Below are 18,383 nucleotides of genomic sequence, written 5' to 3' on the forward strand. Positions count from 1 at the left end.
ACAAATAAACTGCTAAAGAAATACTTTGATTACCAGTTTTATCTTCTTACCCTGATTGATACGGTTTTTTGCTGTCACGTATTTGTGACAGTCGGCGCGAAAGGGTTAAAAAAGAATTTTGATTCATGTGCACAACTGATTCACTTTATAAATAGTTTGCGCAGACTACTTTTAAAAAGCCGTGTGGAGGCTTTCCGATGTAGGAGGTAATGGTTCAGCTGGAACATAAAATGATAAATACCTTACCACTTTCTTTTATAAACCAACATTTTGCATTACTGTAAAATGAGGCATGTACTTTCGCGTGCAAAACTTTCTGGTAGAACTGACTATTTAAGCCAGACAGAAAACCCAACTTATTTGTCTTATAACGATTTAAAACCTAAACAATTTAAAACTTGGAAAAAAAAGTGATAACTATAAATAATAGTGGCAAAAATTTAGTTGTTGTTGATGAATCTTGCAAGATAAATATAATTGTTTAAAAAATAAATCCTATCTTTTAAAGTCTTTGCAGGATCAAACCTATTTCTTTTCTATTCGGGCCATTGATAAAGCCATCCGCGAAACTCGCAATTATTTGCCAAATGATGGTTTCAAAGAAAACCATTGAAGATAGTTCTTTATAAAGATGTCTCTGACTTTACTAAGTGAACAGTTCACAGATAAAGAGTGCCATAAATTTCTTCACCCGTTTGAAACTATGTGTGGGACTGATTATTGTGGATGGTATAAATGCAATGCTGTATGGCAGTCACGTTTATCCAAGGCGGGCATAATAACTGCGAATTATAGGGAACTTGTATATAAACGTTTGATGCCTTCAGGTAGGACTGTTCATAAGAGGGCGAAATTAGGGGTATTTATTAAAGAGTATTTAAATTTTATTGTTCATAAGACGTGATTTTTTGTTTCTTATGATCGCCAATAATTGCTGAAACGTGATTTACAAAGCATTTTTGTGCCAAAAGTGATGCTGTTTTAGTATTGAATTGCTAGACATGAATTGCAAATTTTGTTTTGTGATCTAATACGTGGTGTGGTAGTATTAATATAACAAAATATAAATTTTGTGTGAAACATGATACGGGTAATAGAATATTTCGAAATAATTGTTAATTATGTATTAATTGCTTGAAAGCGGCTATGTACTTATTCATACCAAATTGAAACATATTAAAATCGTCGTGTAGGATAAATACCATTAAAGATGTTTTTCGATTTTTTTTTAATTTTTTATTTTTTCGCATTTAATTTTATATTATGCTTATTTTATATAAATTTTATCTTAAATATTCATGATCTTGATCTATTCTATTCTTGATCTTGATCTATTCATTAAAAAACTACAGTTTAAATTTGTAGTAAAATTTTAATTTTAAAATATATACATTGTTAAGAATAGCTAAGAAGAATTAAAAAGAAGAATAAAACAAAATTTTGCAAGGTTTTTCAAGCTAGTAATCCAGCATTAATAGTTTTTAACCCTTTTAAGAGGGATGGGATAGAAAATGTCTGTTAATAATAGAGATATTTTGGAAATTTGCATTAGATTCCACACGCCCCCATACGTAAAATTGGAGGTTACAGCGCATGTTTGCTTTATTATTATTTATTATTTATTTATTTTATTTTTTTAGTTTAAGATTTTATGTAATTTTACGCTTTGTTGGCGTCTTTTTCTTATAAACTTTTTATTGAAAGCCACAAGCACGCTCTGCATAGCTGTTGAATGTTGTTTTCTCTTTAAACTTGATTAAGTCTAAATTAACATTAATAATATGTTACTAGAGTCGTGGTGGTTCAGGGGATACAGCGTTCATCTCAACCGGATTCAAATCCTAGCGATGGCTGGTCGATACAAATTCCACAACCAGCTCACACCGACCAGCGTTGACGTAAAACATCCTCAGTAGTAGACGAATCATAGGTTAGAGTCCCATTGCCATCAGACTAACCGTGGGAGGTTTTCGTGGTTTTCCTCTCCATATGTAACGCAAATGTGGTTAGTTCAATCAAAAAAATCTCCCACGAAGGCAAACTTACTGTCACTATTTGATTCTGGAGTTACCTTGTCTTCTGGATTGGGTTCAAAATTACAAAGCTACGGAATCAAGCATTGGTAGTCGTAAAATCAAAATTAGGTCTGTTGTTCAACGATGCTTATAAAATAAAATAAAATAAATTAAATGATGTGTTAAGAAGAACGCTAACACCAAATGAAGATGGAAGATCCGTTATTATAAAATGCTAAAATGAATCGTGGGATTTTACAATTAATAGTATTAGTATTTAATAATAAAAGTACTTGATATAAAATAAATTTAATTGGTTTCAGTTTAGAATTGTGGTTCTCTAATTGCACTTGGTCCATAAAAAACTTAATATTGTTTTTATATTTGAAATTATGGAATACATTTTTTCCATTTATTCAATTTAGTTGGAAGAAGTTTAACTTCCATAATATCCACTTCCATTGTAAATGTTTGTTTTGATTTTGTGATCGAAAGTTAAGATAATATTCCACTACCTAGCGATTATAACTTAAGGGTTTTTACAAAATGGCCTACATTTTCATTGACGTATGTTGGATATTTTCACGACGGTATGCGAATTTCATCAGAATTGACGCATGAGCACTTTAAGTGCGCATGCGCAATTATTTCAACTATAACGTACCGGAGAGCGTGCGGAATGCAACGTAGAAGTACGAAATCTTTCTAAAAATACAAATCACCAAAATTGTGATAATTTGTAGATACACTAAGGAGTTTTTTGATTTAAAGTTATGAACTTTTAACTAAGTTAATCACAAAATCAAGGATCACCTAAGTTTTGGGGTGCATAAGATGATTGCAATTCTTATAGCTCTTCCTAACATAAATTTGGTTCACATTTTTCTACCCTACGAATGGTTAAAAATTCATGTGTCATTAAAACCGATACATAATTCTTGGCTTTTGCGTATTTCTGTGCGGGCAAGCAATGCAGGGTTGAAGTACTTCTTATAGTATTAAAAAATAATATCCCAAATAGTTTTCATTTTCACAAATAAATTTTCTACTCAGCTGTAGCTGATCTTAATAAATCTGAAATGATTCGTAATACTCATCGATTTGTTTTTGTTAATATAAAAACAAAATTGTTTTTAAGATTATTTGAAGATTATTATTTGTCCTGGGATAGTAAAACATTGAATTTTTGAAATCCGAAGATATCAAGAGTACAAAGCTTAAAAACTAGCTCAGTTATCATTTTTAAAAAAAATTCAATATTAAGTCGGAATCATTTTTTAGTCATTTAACTAATATCTGTTTTAAAAAGCTTATATTTTTGTTATCGTATTTAATCCGTCATTTATAAGAACTTAAACTCGTAATTTCCCATAAGTCAAGTTGGAAGGAACATGTTCAATTTACATAAACATCAGATTTCTCGTTAGTTAATATACACAAATCAGCATATATATTTCTTTTGCGCTAAAATTTTTGATTTTTTCTTCGGCAAAGTTCAGAAATCGTTTCTTAACTTTAATGGAACATCAAAATCCATCATATATGATTAAGTTTCAGGTAATACTTTGGAAATTAAAATATTTATAAGAAGTTTCTACTTAAAATGTCGAGGCGTGTAATAACTAATCTTTGAAAGCGAATTCGATGATGATAACGAACTGCATTATTCGTTTTTTACATTCAGGCACAAAACCTGCAATCATCTTTACTGCCGATTAGTTAGGACATGAATATGACAAACTTATCGGCTTGGGTATATAAAGCACCGATAAATGCCTGGAGGAACTTAATATCCTGTCAAAGAAATTAACGCTTTATCTCAGCCTTGGGTTGGGCTTTGTAGAAAAGAAAGGTGTGTAAGCGCCACCAAAATAGACATGTATTAAGTGTGAAATGTATGATAATTGCAACTTTTTCGCTCTTTGATAAATAAGGTTCGGTAATTCTTTTGGATCTTAATGTGACCCAAATCAAATAAAGCGGACCATAAATCTACTTTGGCAAGATTCTTCCTTTGGAAGATCTTCTCTTAAAAGGAGAATCGCCGGACTCTTTTCTGAGAAATTGATTTTCTTTTCGTGTTTGTGGGTTTTTTCCTTTGAAAAATGAATGTCACTTTTCGTGATTGACCTTGTTAATCAATCAAGTAGTGGACGATGTTTTCTGCCAAATAATACGCTGCTTGTTCCTTCCTGTTATTATTTAAAAAAAGTGTTTATTTTATTCATTTATCAAATAACAACTATCGGCTAAGCACTGCGATTAATATTTACAGGTTTATGCATGCATATGGAAACATTAATGTATATCTTACTGGCAAAGTATGAAACTCCGTCATTATGCAGAATGCTTAGGTATTGTACAGGTATATAATAAATAGGCATTATATAGAATGACAAATGCTACTTCCCTTACAAAAATTTTAGGTCGTTTTGAGGTTTATTTGAGGCTTTTTTGAAGTGTCAAGGTTTATTTAAGGTTTATTTGAAGCTGACTTTAAAAACAACCTTAAAGGATGAACCTCTCAAGGTGTGTAATCAAGGTGTATGAATTGTTTTATTCACATTTGATGGGGTTGGAAATCTACTTTAGAGCAACCAGCTTAAAGAGATTATTTTTGAGGTGTACAGACTACTTTTTTTTACACTTCAAGCGAATAAGTATTTTTGAGGTGTGAACAAATATAGATTTCACCCAATCTCAACTAAAAGTATTGCTGAGTTATATATGAGGATGATTTTAGGAGATGTAAATGATGTTGAAATTGATGTTTATAAATGAGGTTATTTTTGGTATGATAACCTCATTTTCTAATTAAGGTGTAATTTTTTACATCTGTTAACCTCAAAACAACTTTGAAAACCCCGTACTTTTTTTTGAAGGGTTAGGCAGAGTATGAAAAAAAGGTCATGATAAGGCTATTGTATAAATGATGTGTACTTCTCAAAAATACAACTGAAAGTTGTTGAGGAAAGTGACAGATGAAAAAAAATGAAAGTTGTTCAAAGCAAAATTTATTCTTTTCTCATTAAGGGTAACAAAATTGTCATTAAAAAAATTTATTAAAATTAACCTACTTGTTTAAACATGGTAGACTTAAATGACATTTTAAAACATTTTCACACAAAAACATTTCATATTTTGTTATTTTGTTTTACATATACATTTGGCGAATCCGCTTCCACTGGACTGAGCTTCTTAAAAGTCACGTGATACTCGAAATGAATCGCAAATGTATTTTATCCTTTGCTAGTTTCTTATTTGGCATTCTATAGAATGCCTAGAAATGTGTGAAATATGAATCCTTTCATACATTTCCGGCTATTTTTAAGGCATTATATACAATACCTAGGCATTCTATGGAATGCCGGATTTCATATTCATATTATTTCATGTTCATAACCCTATTGAAGATCGTTCATTAAAGTTGGAAACAACAACGCTATAAGCAAAACAGGATAATAATGGAAGTAAAAAAGCTTACAAACGAAACAGAAAGTTGACGCTCTATCTATGTTCAGTTTGAAACTGCGGATAACCGCCTCAAAGCATAATTTTCTCACAAAACAAAATTCATCGAAAAAAACTTTTAATTTTAAACAATTTTTTAATAATAAAATTACTTATTAATTAATTGCAATCCATTATTAATAAATACTTTCATTACATTTCAGATGCTATTAGTCTCGTCCGAAGGCCTCGAGATAGATTCCTTACTTCTCATCCACTTACATCTAGGCATCGCTTTCATGGTAGGCTGCTGTATATTTGGATTTCTACTCATAAAAAGAAACGCGGACTGCATAGTTGGCAGACAGTATTTATGCCTGGCCGCCATGATCGCCATTGGTTTGAGTTTCCTGTCGATCCAAACAGCCCAGGACTATTATGGTTTTGTGTTATTTTCCTGGATGTATGGTGTGCCTTGCGGAGGACTACATTACTCCCTGAAAATGTTGGTCTTCGAGAAGATAAGAGCGAAGAGTTTCAGTAGAGCTTGGGCTTATGTAGAATGGGCTCAGAGCATTCCAATTCTTATTGGAATTCCTGTGACAGGTACATAAATACGGAAGTTCAGATTATATAATTCTTTCATACCCTTTTTTTTCGTGAAGAGATTCTGAATAATTATTTTTTAACCCCTTAATTTGTGCCCTCGAGTTAATTCAAGCTCGCTAAACAGGCCAAACAGTGTACACTCGAGAGCGGCATTGTATTTTATGCTGCTATAATTTTTCACACTTGAATATAATCGAGAATTGAAAATAAGAATGTGAAAGCTAAGTAAAAAAAATCGTTTTATTGATATTTATCATTTACATAGGATTGTAAGCTATAACACTTATTTATTCATGAATAAAATAGTATACAGAGATGCCAATTTGCTCCGGACGGCAGATATACATTGTAAAGTGGTAATTTATCAATTGTGATTCTTGGTTTAATAAAGTAAATTTAGTAGATTTTAATCTGCCACTATTTCGAAATAATTCGTAGACTTATATATTTTACCACTTTATGTAACAGATGTCATGCTATACCTTTTAAAAAGCAAGCATTAGTTGTCAAATATTTCCAAAATTTACTTTGTAGTTATTTACCGTAATTTTAATTATTTTGGCATGTCTGGAGCAGTTGGCATCTCTGAATATAACCCTTTTTCCATGGAACAAAAGCGCAGTGTATCAAAATTGTCCTCCAAAAGAGAAGACAATGCTCTAAAGTATGTTTTTTACATTAAAAAAAAAAGAATTTTTTTCGGTCGGTTTTTTTCAAAAAATCTGTGCGTTAAGGGGTTAATTTTATTTTCCACATCATATACGATGCATATAGACGATATACTACATGGCAATAAAATGATTATTTATTAAAAATTAAACGGTTAGGCTAATTTAAAGCCTGAAAAATAAGTAAATTTTAAGATTTTTTCACCCCTAGATTGTGGAATAAATCTGAATTCTGAAAAAAGTCCAATAATAAAAATATAAAGCAAAATGTCGCCTGAATAAGTTTTCTAAGATGAAGCTTTATTTGCTGTGGAAGGGGGAAAACCAGCAGCCTCAGTGAATATTAAGTTTGGATCGAAAAACCAAAAGTTTTAATGTATGCATTTTCTTTTATGCTCCAATTTTTTTAATAAAATTGAAGTTCCTTAAAACTATCTAATTTGACAATCGAAATCCCTCAAATTATTATAAATTTCTTTATATCTTAACTACATAAAAAGTTAAACAAATCTGCGTAATTCCTTAGTAATGTCATTTTAAATATACAATTTTCATTTTAAATATACAATTTTCATTGGAAATCAGATAATGTGTATTTGTCCGAGTTAGAAGTAAAGGATTTCAACAACTTGAAAATTATTGAACTTGAAAAATTTGTTTTTCGTGAAATACGTCTCTGAAGCTTTTTAAATAGCGTGAAATATGATGCCTGATACTTTACATAGTTTGATACTTTAACACGTTCTCACTGGGGTGACCCACCGGTGGGTAACGCTAGATTGTCTCATCGGGCGGCGCACCGGAGTAAAAAATGGTAACAAATAAATTTCATTTTTTAGTTTTTTTCCGGGAATAATGAAAATTCATAACTACCAATTGTTTTTAACGGATGCAATTTTTATACTGAATTGCTTCTTCGCCATGATAAATATCCTCACAGTAAATTGTTATTGCTGAGAATAGAATAATTCCTCCCGAATATTATCTAATATTGAAACAGATCTTCTCCCAGTATTTTCTCTTTTCCGTCCCGCTTTCAGGCACAACATCCGGCGTGAACGTGTTAATACAACACCTGATATTTTACAGCTACTCTACAATCGATATTGATCGTATATAATATAGAATAGTCAGATTCACTGGATATTTCATATTTATTATTCAACCAATATAGGCCCTGTATATGCCATTTTAGGGTCAATATTAAAAAATCTTTACATCCCAATATTGGTTAATCGGTGGATGTTCTTATAAGACCTGTATTGAGCCCAACTGAGGTCAAGATAAAATTGTTGCAAGGAATATTTAAAAAAGGAACATATTTTGTAAATGAAATTCTCCTACTCTGGCAATGAAGATGTCTTTTTTTTATTTAGTTCCTTTTTTAATATAGTAAGTTTCTTTCTTAATATATAGTGCAAGCGTGTGATTTAAATTTTATATATTCTTTGCTAAACTTGTAATAGGAATTCAGAAACATTAAATAAACAAAATGGAATAAAATAACAGAATAACAACTAAAGTATACTAAATTGACTATTTACTAATGTTTAATTTCATAGAAAGGCCAAAATGTTCTAAACAACAATGCTAGAATAAATTTTCTTGAAATAGTAATTATTTTACACTTACACGTTACCTCTAACACACTCATGCTTTACTCACGCATTTATAGTCTCTAAACCATATTAGTTAGTATTTAACCAAATATATATTTGCTTCTCTTTGTCACAACATAGCAGAATGATTTTTCGCCTCCTTAACTAGAAAACGACTGTTGAATTTATGGCTGACATATTTTTAGTTTTGTATATTCCTTTCTCATAGCAGTCTCATTCTCACTTGTTCAGCATGATGCCAGATGCTGCTAATCCAATAATCAATACTTTTTTTTATCGTCTGCTCTTTTTTGTTTCACGCGGCTTTACTGATAGCGAAGGGTAACGATTTCTAGTTCAGTTCTTTTTGCTCTTATTTTTTTTCTTCCTAACACCCAAAAGTGGGCAGATCGTCTGCAGCAGTTAAGGAAAAAGGCAGAATTGATTGGAAGAAAATTACAATTATCTTCAATTATTACCGAGGGATAGGTGTGTACTGTCATTATTCTTTTAAGCCTTGGAACTGCAGAAGGAATGGTTTTTTACCCTCAGGCCATCATCAACTTTTGTTATGTGTGAATTACATAAACAAGCTATTCCGACATTAGCAGTCGGTTCGAATGATCAATCCTGATTCAGAAGGATTGATTCTTTAATAACATGAATTTTGCTAAACCTGTAATACAAGGGTGATAATATCGAAACTTTGTTCTACGAACTGTTTGACGTGTTGCCACATTTTCACTACAAAATAAGGTTGGAAACGTAAATATAATTTACATTATTTCGCAAATGTAATAATATGTAATTAAAATTCTTCTGTTTCAGAACATTATATGTAGAATATAAACATAATTCTATGTATAGAAAATAACATGCACTGTCGTGCATATGCATACGTCAATATCAAATAAGGTTAAAGTTTCGTTAGAGCTTCTTGTATAGCAATTGAAGAATGATGGATCGAATTGATAAATATTCGTGATTGCATGAATTTGTTATTATGATTATTATACAATCAAATGTAGTTTTTACGAATTCAATTTAGAAGTACTACATCAAATTTCTGTGACAATAATTTTAGCATAAATATGCCAGAAATTTCAGCAAAAAAAAAAAAAAAAGCACACGAGTAAGCCGGTTGGTGCCAACTGAAGGAAGTAACATAGCAGCCATGAGATAACAATTACGAATTCCACACAGTATTTCATTTTTATATTTAAAGTTGCAATTAAATAATATTTTTTTAATTCTAAAATTTTTTATTTCTATTTAAATTGATTTTGATTTATTTTGGGTCTATATACCGATATTTTGGGGTCAGAAATCAGAATCCGTCGAAAAAAGAGGCATGTTTATTCAGAGAAAGTACGTTTTTGTGTCTGGTTTCGTAACTTAAAATGTCGTCTGCACGCATATTAATTAACATATTTGAGGTCACCCTCTCGAGTTATTAAGATTGAGTCCTTAAACGTGAAGATCCGATCATTAGATCAAAAGTTATTCAGAGGGGTCGGTATTTTTATTTATTTATTTATTTATTTAATTTTTTTGCACACTGTGCGGGTAGCTATTTTCCACTGCAGCAGCGTTTAACGACCAGCTCTTCCATATGACATTTTCTTAATTAAAAAAATTTAACAATTCGTGAATTTTTTTTAGGTCAGGTAAAAAATTTTTGAAGAAATAAAAGCTTGCGTTATAATTTCGACCAACTACAACCAAAAAAAAAAAAAAAAAAAAAAAAAAAAAAAAAAAAAAAAAAAANAAAAAAAAAAAAAAAGAAGCTTGTCGTTTAAGACCGCTGGATTGTAAATTAGCGTACGGGCAAGCAAAGGATTAAGAGCATTTTAATCTTAAAAAATAAACTTTTCATTCATTTTTAATTGAATAAATATTACCAAAAATTTCGTAATAGAAAAGAAGAAGTCTGCTAAAGAAAAAAAAAAATCGAGATCAATAATTGTGGTCGTGTTTATACATTGTACTATATGTCAAATAAAAAAAAATTTGCCTCAGAACCGTTTCAATTTTGCTTTGTTCTGTTACAGGCTACATAAACAACAGCCAAGGATCAAAAGCAGGATTTTATTTTACTGCTGCCTGCTCATTTGCAGGAGCTGCAGTTCTGCTGCTCAACAATATCACATCTAGATTTCCTGCAGGTCGGAGTAGGGGACAAGGATCCTGTAGTACCTGCGCATCTCAATCACCCTCCTGCTGCTGTAGTACTCAAGAATTCAACATTCAAAGGTGATTTATTGTTTAGAATCCTTTAGTTCCATATTGAGTGAGGACAACAATTGATTGTTCAGAATGTTAACATGTTGAATGCCATGGGGGGTCACCGGTGACCGGAACTGAGTTTGTTCGCAGCGCCACGGGGTCACCGGTGACTGGCGAAGCCAAGATTATTAGAAACACATAATTTGAGTAAATTGTAAATTATTTTTAATTATTATCGTTACCAAAATGGTTTGAGGAGATTAATGCAATACAGAACACACAAAAATAGTTTTATTTATAAAACACAGAGATGCCAATTTGCTCCGGACAGCGAATAAATTTTTTCAAGCGGTAGTTTATTAATTGTGATTCCTGGTTTAATAAATTCAATTTAGTAGATCTTTATCCACCACTATTTCTAAACAATTCAAAGGCTTATGTAATTCACCAATTTAAATAAATTTGTCGTGTTAAACCTTATAAAAAACTAGCAAAATCTATCAAATATTTGCAAATTTAGTTTGAAGTTATTTAATGCTTGGCCAGACAGGCTAGCCATGTAAAATTAGCGTGGCATTCAACGTGTTAATTGTATCTGTTATGTATGGCTGCCTACTTTTGCTCTCAAATCTAAAAAGACTCTTCATATTGGTAGGGAAATGAAAATCGAATTGAAAATTGTAATTATTTTCGAGTGGCAGTTTTTTAATGTATGATTCTTGGTTCAGTAAATTAGATTTATAGGGATTTTGCTTGCAAGTAATTCAAAGGCTTATGTGATTCACCATTTTGTTGCAATTAAACTACATGCCAGCGTGCTTCCTGAGGTGATACAGGCGTGGCCTTTTTTCCTAATTTCTCACTCTTTAGTCTCAAATAAACACTCACAGTCTAAAGCACGCCAGTTCATCGGTAAGCAGTAGCGAGCAACCCAAGTAGGTCACATTCGTGGGGACGATAAATTGATAAATTTAGTAAGATGAGCTACCCAGAAGCGAGTGGCATTGCCGAGACTCCTTGGTTAGCACTATAACAGAGTCAACAAGGTTACAGACAAGGTAGTTGCCTGATTATCTATCGCTTGTATAACCTTTTTTTTTGTCGATGAAAATTTTTTTTCATCAATCTCTTGTAGATGTTCGGTAATTTTAATGACATTTACGATTATAATAGGCCGACCAGCTTGTGTAGGGGTTAGGGAACTGTTCTTGCACCAGAAAGGTTCTGGGGTAGAATCCCGCCAGGGCATGGATGTTCTTTCCTTCTCTGTACTATCTGACATTACTGTGGGAGCAACGTTGGTCCACCTAATATGGTGCCCCTGAAGGAGTGCCCTTCAGATGCCTGTATGACCAGGTCATTCTCCAGACAGGCATTGAAAAAAAAAACGATTATAATAGATCTACCAACTGTACCAACTAATTCTCAATTTGAATAATTCTGCTTGAAATTAACTCTCTAAGCTTTGTTGAACACAAACAGCGCTGCGAGCTAATGAGAAACTTGTAGTTACATGTTTTCGGTTTATGAAGTATCTATGGTTATAAATATTTCATTAAAAAATTTGGCCTTTGAATAATTCTGATTATTTAAAAACTCATATATCACAGCTGTCAAATTTCATTTATTCATTTCAATTCATTTGACTCTGTTATCCTTTATTCAAATTTCATTTCAATTTATTGAAAAGGTTTTCGAGTATTAGCAATTTCTTTTTCAATGTACGATCCTTTGTTTATTAAGATCTGATTTAAATTTTTTTGCACAATTTTATGTGATGGATATAAAAGTTCGTAAAAAAACCCACATTTTTCCAGTTCATTCTAGGTGAGGTTTTTAAATGTTAATCAAAATACTGAAAGCTGTAGTTTCTTGTTGTCTTCTTCTCTGTAAAATATTTTGCTAAAACTTAGTAGTTGGCAGCCCTAATGTATGCAAGACTGTTTCTTCATTTGAAAAACAGATGATAGTTTATAATTAAAAGTAACGAAAACTTCCACAAACATTTTATGTAAATGACAAAATGTAAATCCTCCCACGAGCCTTGAATGTTTTAAAACGATATGAAGAAAAAAACGTCGATTTTTTAATATATGAGCATTCTCTCTCAATATTATTTCTTAAAGAAAATATGTTTGCACAAGAATTGTTCCATATAATTAACTAAGTAATAAAATGATAATTAGAAAAACGAAATTTCTACTAACACTAACTTAAACTTACTACCACTATCGAAATCCATCAAAGCCTAACTAAACCCTTTGTTATAAATTTACGAAAATACGAATACAAAGATTTCAGTCATAAAGTATTTACATTTGTTTTAGAAAAAGAGCTATGGAAGATGCATCATTACTAAGTTAACGCGTCGAATGCCAAGCTAATATTACATGGCTTGCCCGTCTGACCAAACTGTAATTAACTACAAACTAAAATTGCAAATATTAGACAGATTTTACTAATTTTTGAAGGTTTAGCATGACATTAACAAAAAAAAAGTGGTGAATTATATAGGACTACGAATTGTTCAAAAATAGAGATGGATAAAAATCTACTAAATTGAATTTATTAAAAAAATAATCACAATAATTAAGTAAATTTTTAATAAATTTTCTGCAATTCCATAAAAGAGAGTAAATTTTATAGTTCTATATCATGTTATACACTGTCAGCCAGCTGTTTTTCGCGGCCTATGTGAAAGGTCAGTGTCAGTAAGCGGTGGCAGACGCAGCCTAAATCTAATTTCACTGTCAGCCACCGGGTAATTGAAGCAGCCTAAATGAAAAGTTCAGTGTCAGCCACCGATGGCTGACTCGGTGCTCAATGTGTTAAGGAATTTTGAAAATGAACAAGGATAAAATAGCTTTACTACCAGTTTTTGTCATAGTTCAGGGTTTATTACCCAAAATACCCGCGGGTCTCTTGTAAAATAAATATAGTTGCAAATTTATATACGTAGAATTGCAAGAATCTCATGCTTATACTTTAGGCTACTTTTTCATTATTTAGGGATTTTGTATAATAGGATTTGCGTGCATGTAATCATTGAGAAAAAATATTTAGTGATAATTACATAAGTCTTAAAATATGGACTTCAGTTTCATTTTCTTGTGAGAATTCCTCAAACAACCTTGGGTAAAATCATAGTTCTCTGGTCAAAAGTAAAAATATCTACCAGTTTAAAGTTGCTAAATAACTTATCAAAGAATTAAATTTTCTGTTAGTTTTTGATGATAAAAAACCAATTAATATTAATTGCAATCGTTCCTGGCATTAAAAGTGTGCTGGTGAATAAAATTGTTAAATGAAAATAGCAATATTTAAATATTTAGGTTAGTTTTTTACTTTCAAGTAAAGAAAAGTAGATATTTCAAGTGTTATGTAAATACTTGTATATATTTTCTATTTTTTTACACCTACGCTTATCTGAATAATGTTCTGACTCCTATATATACTTAATTTAAATCTCATTTATGTTTAATTTCCTATTCATTTCATTACACGCTCAACCGATTGGTTTCCCACTCACAACTTTAGTATTTGGTGCTTAGCACCCCTTCTTCCCCCAATATCTCAAAAATTTGACGAATATCTCGAATTATATACCTCAAAAATTTGACGAATCAGTTACTGCTGCTTCGCGGTAGTGCACTGAGATTTGAACTATGTTCGAATGCAATTAAGCGATGTTGAATCTTTTGAAAAATTGGCAAAATTAACCTGTTTTGTCCTGAATTTATATATTGAAACGATACAAAAAGTGGTTTTATGGAAAAAGTGGTAGAATATATTATCGAAATTAATTCATTGTTTTACTGTTAGGGCATTCAAAAAGTCTTTGATAGATCAAAAAGTACTTGCTCCTTATAGAAATAACTAAATCATTGTGGTATCTGAGAATCTTTTAATTCACCCAGATTAATGAGAATGCTGAAAAAAGTTTCCCACCACAATTAATGTCTTTGAAAAAAGGAACTGTCCTAAATATATGACGCTGGGCGTTAACTGGTTAACCAAAAATCAGCAAATTTTAGTTTGCAGTTCTATACCTTGGTTTAAAATACTTTCTCGAATCCGGAGCATTTGAAATATCTGTATTTCTATTCCTGTTATATTTCTATTCGACTTTTTTTTTGTTATATTTCTAATCAAATTTTTTTTAATTATATTTCTTTTCGAATTTTTCCAATCAAATGTTTTAGATGAAATAGTGGTAAAATTTATTTGAAATCGTATAAATTATAAATTTTTTAAATCTGATACGTTTTTGAATATAAAAATAACGCTTTTTCACAAAGAAATAAAGAAATACGGAATATTTTGAAGAAAAAAATGACACAGTGCTCCTTTGAGCTTTGATAGTGGTTGAGTAAGTTGTCCAATGTGACGGGAAAACTGAAATATATATATATATATATAAACTAGTTGTAAAATTTCTAAAAGAATACTAAAAGACTCGCTATTTTACCTGCACAATTAAATAATGGAGATATTCCGAGAAAAGAACAACTTTTACAGAGATTCTCGAAATTAAATAAAATTTAAAAAATAATAATATTCTTTGAAAAGGTAAAGGAGTTTGCGCAAAGATTATTATGCTTTTATATGTTTATTGAAATTATTTATATGTAGTGGTGGTCAAACTCATTTATAATTCAAAAAGTTAATTGGAATAACCTGAGTATTGCTACCACTTTAAATATGAAAATAAAATCTTCGGGAAAATCCGGAAGAGTTGGCATGTAAATGTAATTTCAGTGTCAGCCACCCGTGGTTGACGCAGCCTAAATGTAATTTCAGTGTCTGCCACCGGTGGTTAACGCGGCCTAAATGTAATTTCAGTGTCAGCCACCAGTGGTTGACGCGGTCTAAATGGAAAATCCAGTGTCAGCCACCGATAGCTGACGCGGCGCTCAACGTGTTAAATAAATTTTGAGGCAAAAATGTTTATGTGTTAGTGTGCAAATGTATCTTATTTCACACAAGAAATGTGAACTATTCATTTACATTTTATTTGATATGTAGCCTTCTAGTAATCAATTTATTATATTTACGATAGGGGACAACCTTTTTCTGATGAATCGTAAAATTATGAAACTTTATGGCAGCATTGTCACAGGCGACTAAAAATGCAAAAGTGGTGACTAACAAAATTCTAAATTTTATTAAAAGAAATTTAAATTAGCAATTTTTATTGCATATATTTTTTTGTTTAGTATTGAAAGTGAATGAAAAGAATGCTTTTATTTAAAATATGAATAATTTAAAATGTAAGTCATAGTGATAGTTACGCTTAACTAAATTAAAAGCTAATAAATGAATAAAAGTGAATTGAGTATCTATCACTTTTTACATTTATAGTCACCTGTGGCTTCCCTGTTAGAGAAAATATTATATAAATTTGTAATACCATGAACAATAAGCAAAAAAAAAAATACAGTATAAGTTGTTTACCATCATGATGGAATTTTGGATGGTTACCATCAAGATTATGTTGGTCCATCAATGTAAAACCATCAAAAATTTTGACTTGGGTAGTTACAGGCAATACATTTTTATTAAATAAAAAATAAATTTATTATTGAAAATAACTGAATATGTATTTGTGTTGCAGCCGCCCGGGGTCATCCGGAAGTCACCACCCAAAGTGCCAGAAAACGATATCTTTTAGTGACACTGTTGATGTCGCCGATGAGGAAAGCCCACGCCGATATCCCTACACAGGAAAGAGATTCGAATCCCAAAATGACATCTTGGCATCACAACACAACACAATACCGGACAATTGGGCCGAGGAAGTCGCCGAGGAGAATGTCGATGTCGATAATATTGACGAAAATATTGTGATATGTTACGATACAGATATGGAGACACCAATGAACAATGCTGGTGTTATATTGGAAGACAGGAAACCTGTGAATCGGTATATGTGTGGACATTTAGAGGATGAATTTGTGGACACTATTGCCCCACCTGTAGCTAGAAGACAAATGACAGTGATTGAAGAAGTGACCAGTAGTGTATAAAGTATTTAATAAATTAAATTGTACATTTGCTCAAATTTATTTGAATATTCACAACAAAGTTACAGCTTTTTTTTAAACGGATTGACAAAAAAATTTAATAAACTTGGTTGGCATAAAAACATTTCGCTACAAAATTAATTCCCAGGAAAAATCGATAAAAACAGACACTGCAGCATCATTAAGGGAAAAAAACGAGGGAAATTTAATTACATATGCTATGTAAATAGAAAAAAAAACTCTAATTAAATATTCCAAATTATGCTATACTGTTAATATCAATTCAGGTTAAAATATAACCTTTTTTCTGAGACAGATTCACTTACATTATTCCATTTGTAACTGTATATGTGCCTAACTTTTCTCTTTTTGCTATTTTTCCTAAATTGAATCAGAATTTATGTACCAATATTGGATTTTTTCACACGTTCACGCCGGGTGTTGCGCCTGAAAGCGGGACGGAAAAGAGAAAATACTGGTAGAAGAACTATTTCAATGTTAGATAATATTCGGGAGGAGTTAATCTATTCTCAACAATAACAATTCACTGTAAGGAAATTTTTCACGGCGAAGAAGCAATTCAATATAAAAATTGCATCCGTTAAAAACAATTGGTAGTTATGGATTTTTATTATTCCCGGAAAAAAACTAAAAAATAAAATTTATTTGTTACCAGTTTTTACTCCGGTGCGCCGCCCAATGAGACAATCTAGCGTGACCCACCGGTGGGTCACCCCGGCGATTAATTTATTAGGGATAGTTTACAATTATTTTGCTCAGAGTGAAATATAAATAAATTAAAACACATGTATGAGAGGTTTGAATATGAATTCGATGATAAATTTAGATATTGTCAATGCAAATGAAATTGTTGCTACTATTGAAAAAAGAAACTTTTTACGTAAGTGTTGGTACAAACTATGTCTTTGATGCAAGTTATGTAAGAAAAAATTCCACAAACTAAAAGTAAGCTGACTTAGAAAATTAGGTTAACTTAGTAATAAAGTTAACTTGCTTAAACGGATAAATTAAAAGAGTAAAATTAAATAATTAAAATTACTAAGTTCAGTTAAGTTAACTTAGATAATTAAGTTAACTTAGTCTTTAAGTTAACTAAGTCAATTACGTTTACTTAGTAAATTAAGTTAATTTAGTAATTAAGTTATAATTACTAAATTAAAATATAACCTTGTAATAATTAAATTATATACTTTAATTAATTATATACTTATGTAATAATTAAATTTACTTAATTAAGTTAATAAATTGAAGAACATGTATAAGGATTGAGCAAGAATTCGGTGATAATTTAAAATGTAATCAATACAATTAAAATGTTGCTACTTGAGAAAAAGCGTAGTACAAATTATGTATTTAATAAAAATTTTGTAAGAACAAGTAAGTTTTGTCAAGATAAAAAAGCAAAAAAAAAAAAAAAAATATTAAATTTAGTTTTTAAAAGAAGTTTATTACCATATTTTTAAAATGTCTTCTTTTTTTATTTATATTTAAATTTATAATTTTCAATTAAATATTTCTTTATATTTATTATTTTTTGTATTGCCTTATTCTACATATTAATGTTCTTAGTAAGGAAATAAACCTCCATACTGTTTGAAATTTNAAAAAAAATTATTAAATTTAATTTTTAAAAGAAGTTTATTACCATATTTTTAAAATGTCTTCTTCTTTTATTTATATTTAAATTTTCAATTAAATATTTCTTTATATTTAATATTTTTTATATTGCCTTATTCTACATATTAATGTTCTTAGTAAGGAAATAAACCTCCA

The 18,383-nt window shown here is 30.6% G+C and overlaps 1 protein-coding gene across 1 annotated transcript in view; it reads left to right on the forward strand.

Moving 5' to 3' along the window:
• Positions 1-16,627, forward strand: part of LOC107449530 (monocarboxylate transporter 10) — a 182,777-nt gene extending 166,150 nt beyond the window's left edge. Inside the window, exons 5-7 of the mRNA XM_016065084.4 lie at positions 5,690-6,071; positions 10,392-10,593; positions 16,181-16,627. Coding sequence (XP_015920570.2) covers positions 5,690-6,071; positions 10,392-10,593; positions 16,181-16,592 — 996 coding nt within the window. The 3' untranslated portion in view covers positions 16,593-16,627. The remainder of the gene's footprint in view (positions 1-5,689; positions 6,072-10,391; positions 10,594-16,180) is intronic.
• Positions 16,628-18,383: the final 1,756 nt, after the last annotated feature.

The sequence above is a fragment of the Parasteatoda tepidariorum genome, chromosome 9 (genome assembly GCF_043381705.1).
Source record: "Parasteatoda tepidariorum isolate YZ-2023 chromosome 9, CAS_Ptep_4.0, whole genome shotgun sequence".
NCBI lineage: Eukaryota > Metazoa > Arthropoda > Arachnida > Araneae > Theridiidae > Parasteatoda > Parasteatoda tepidariorum.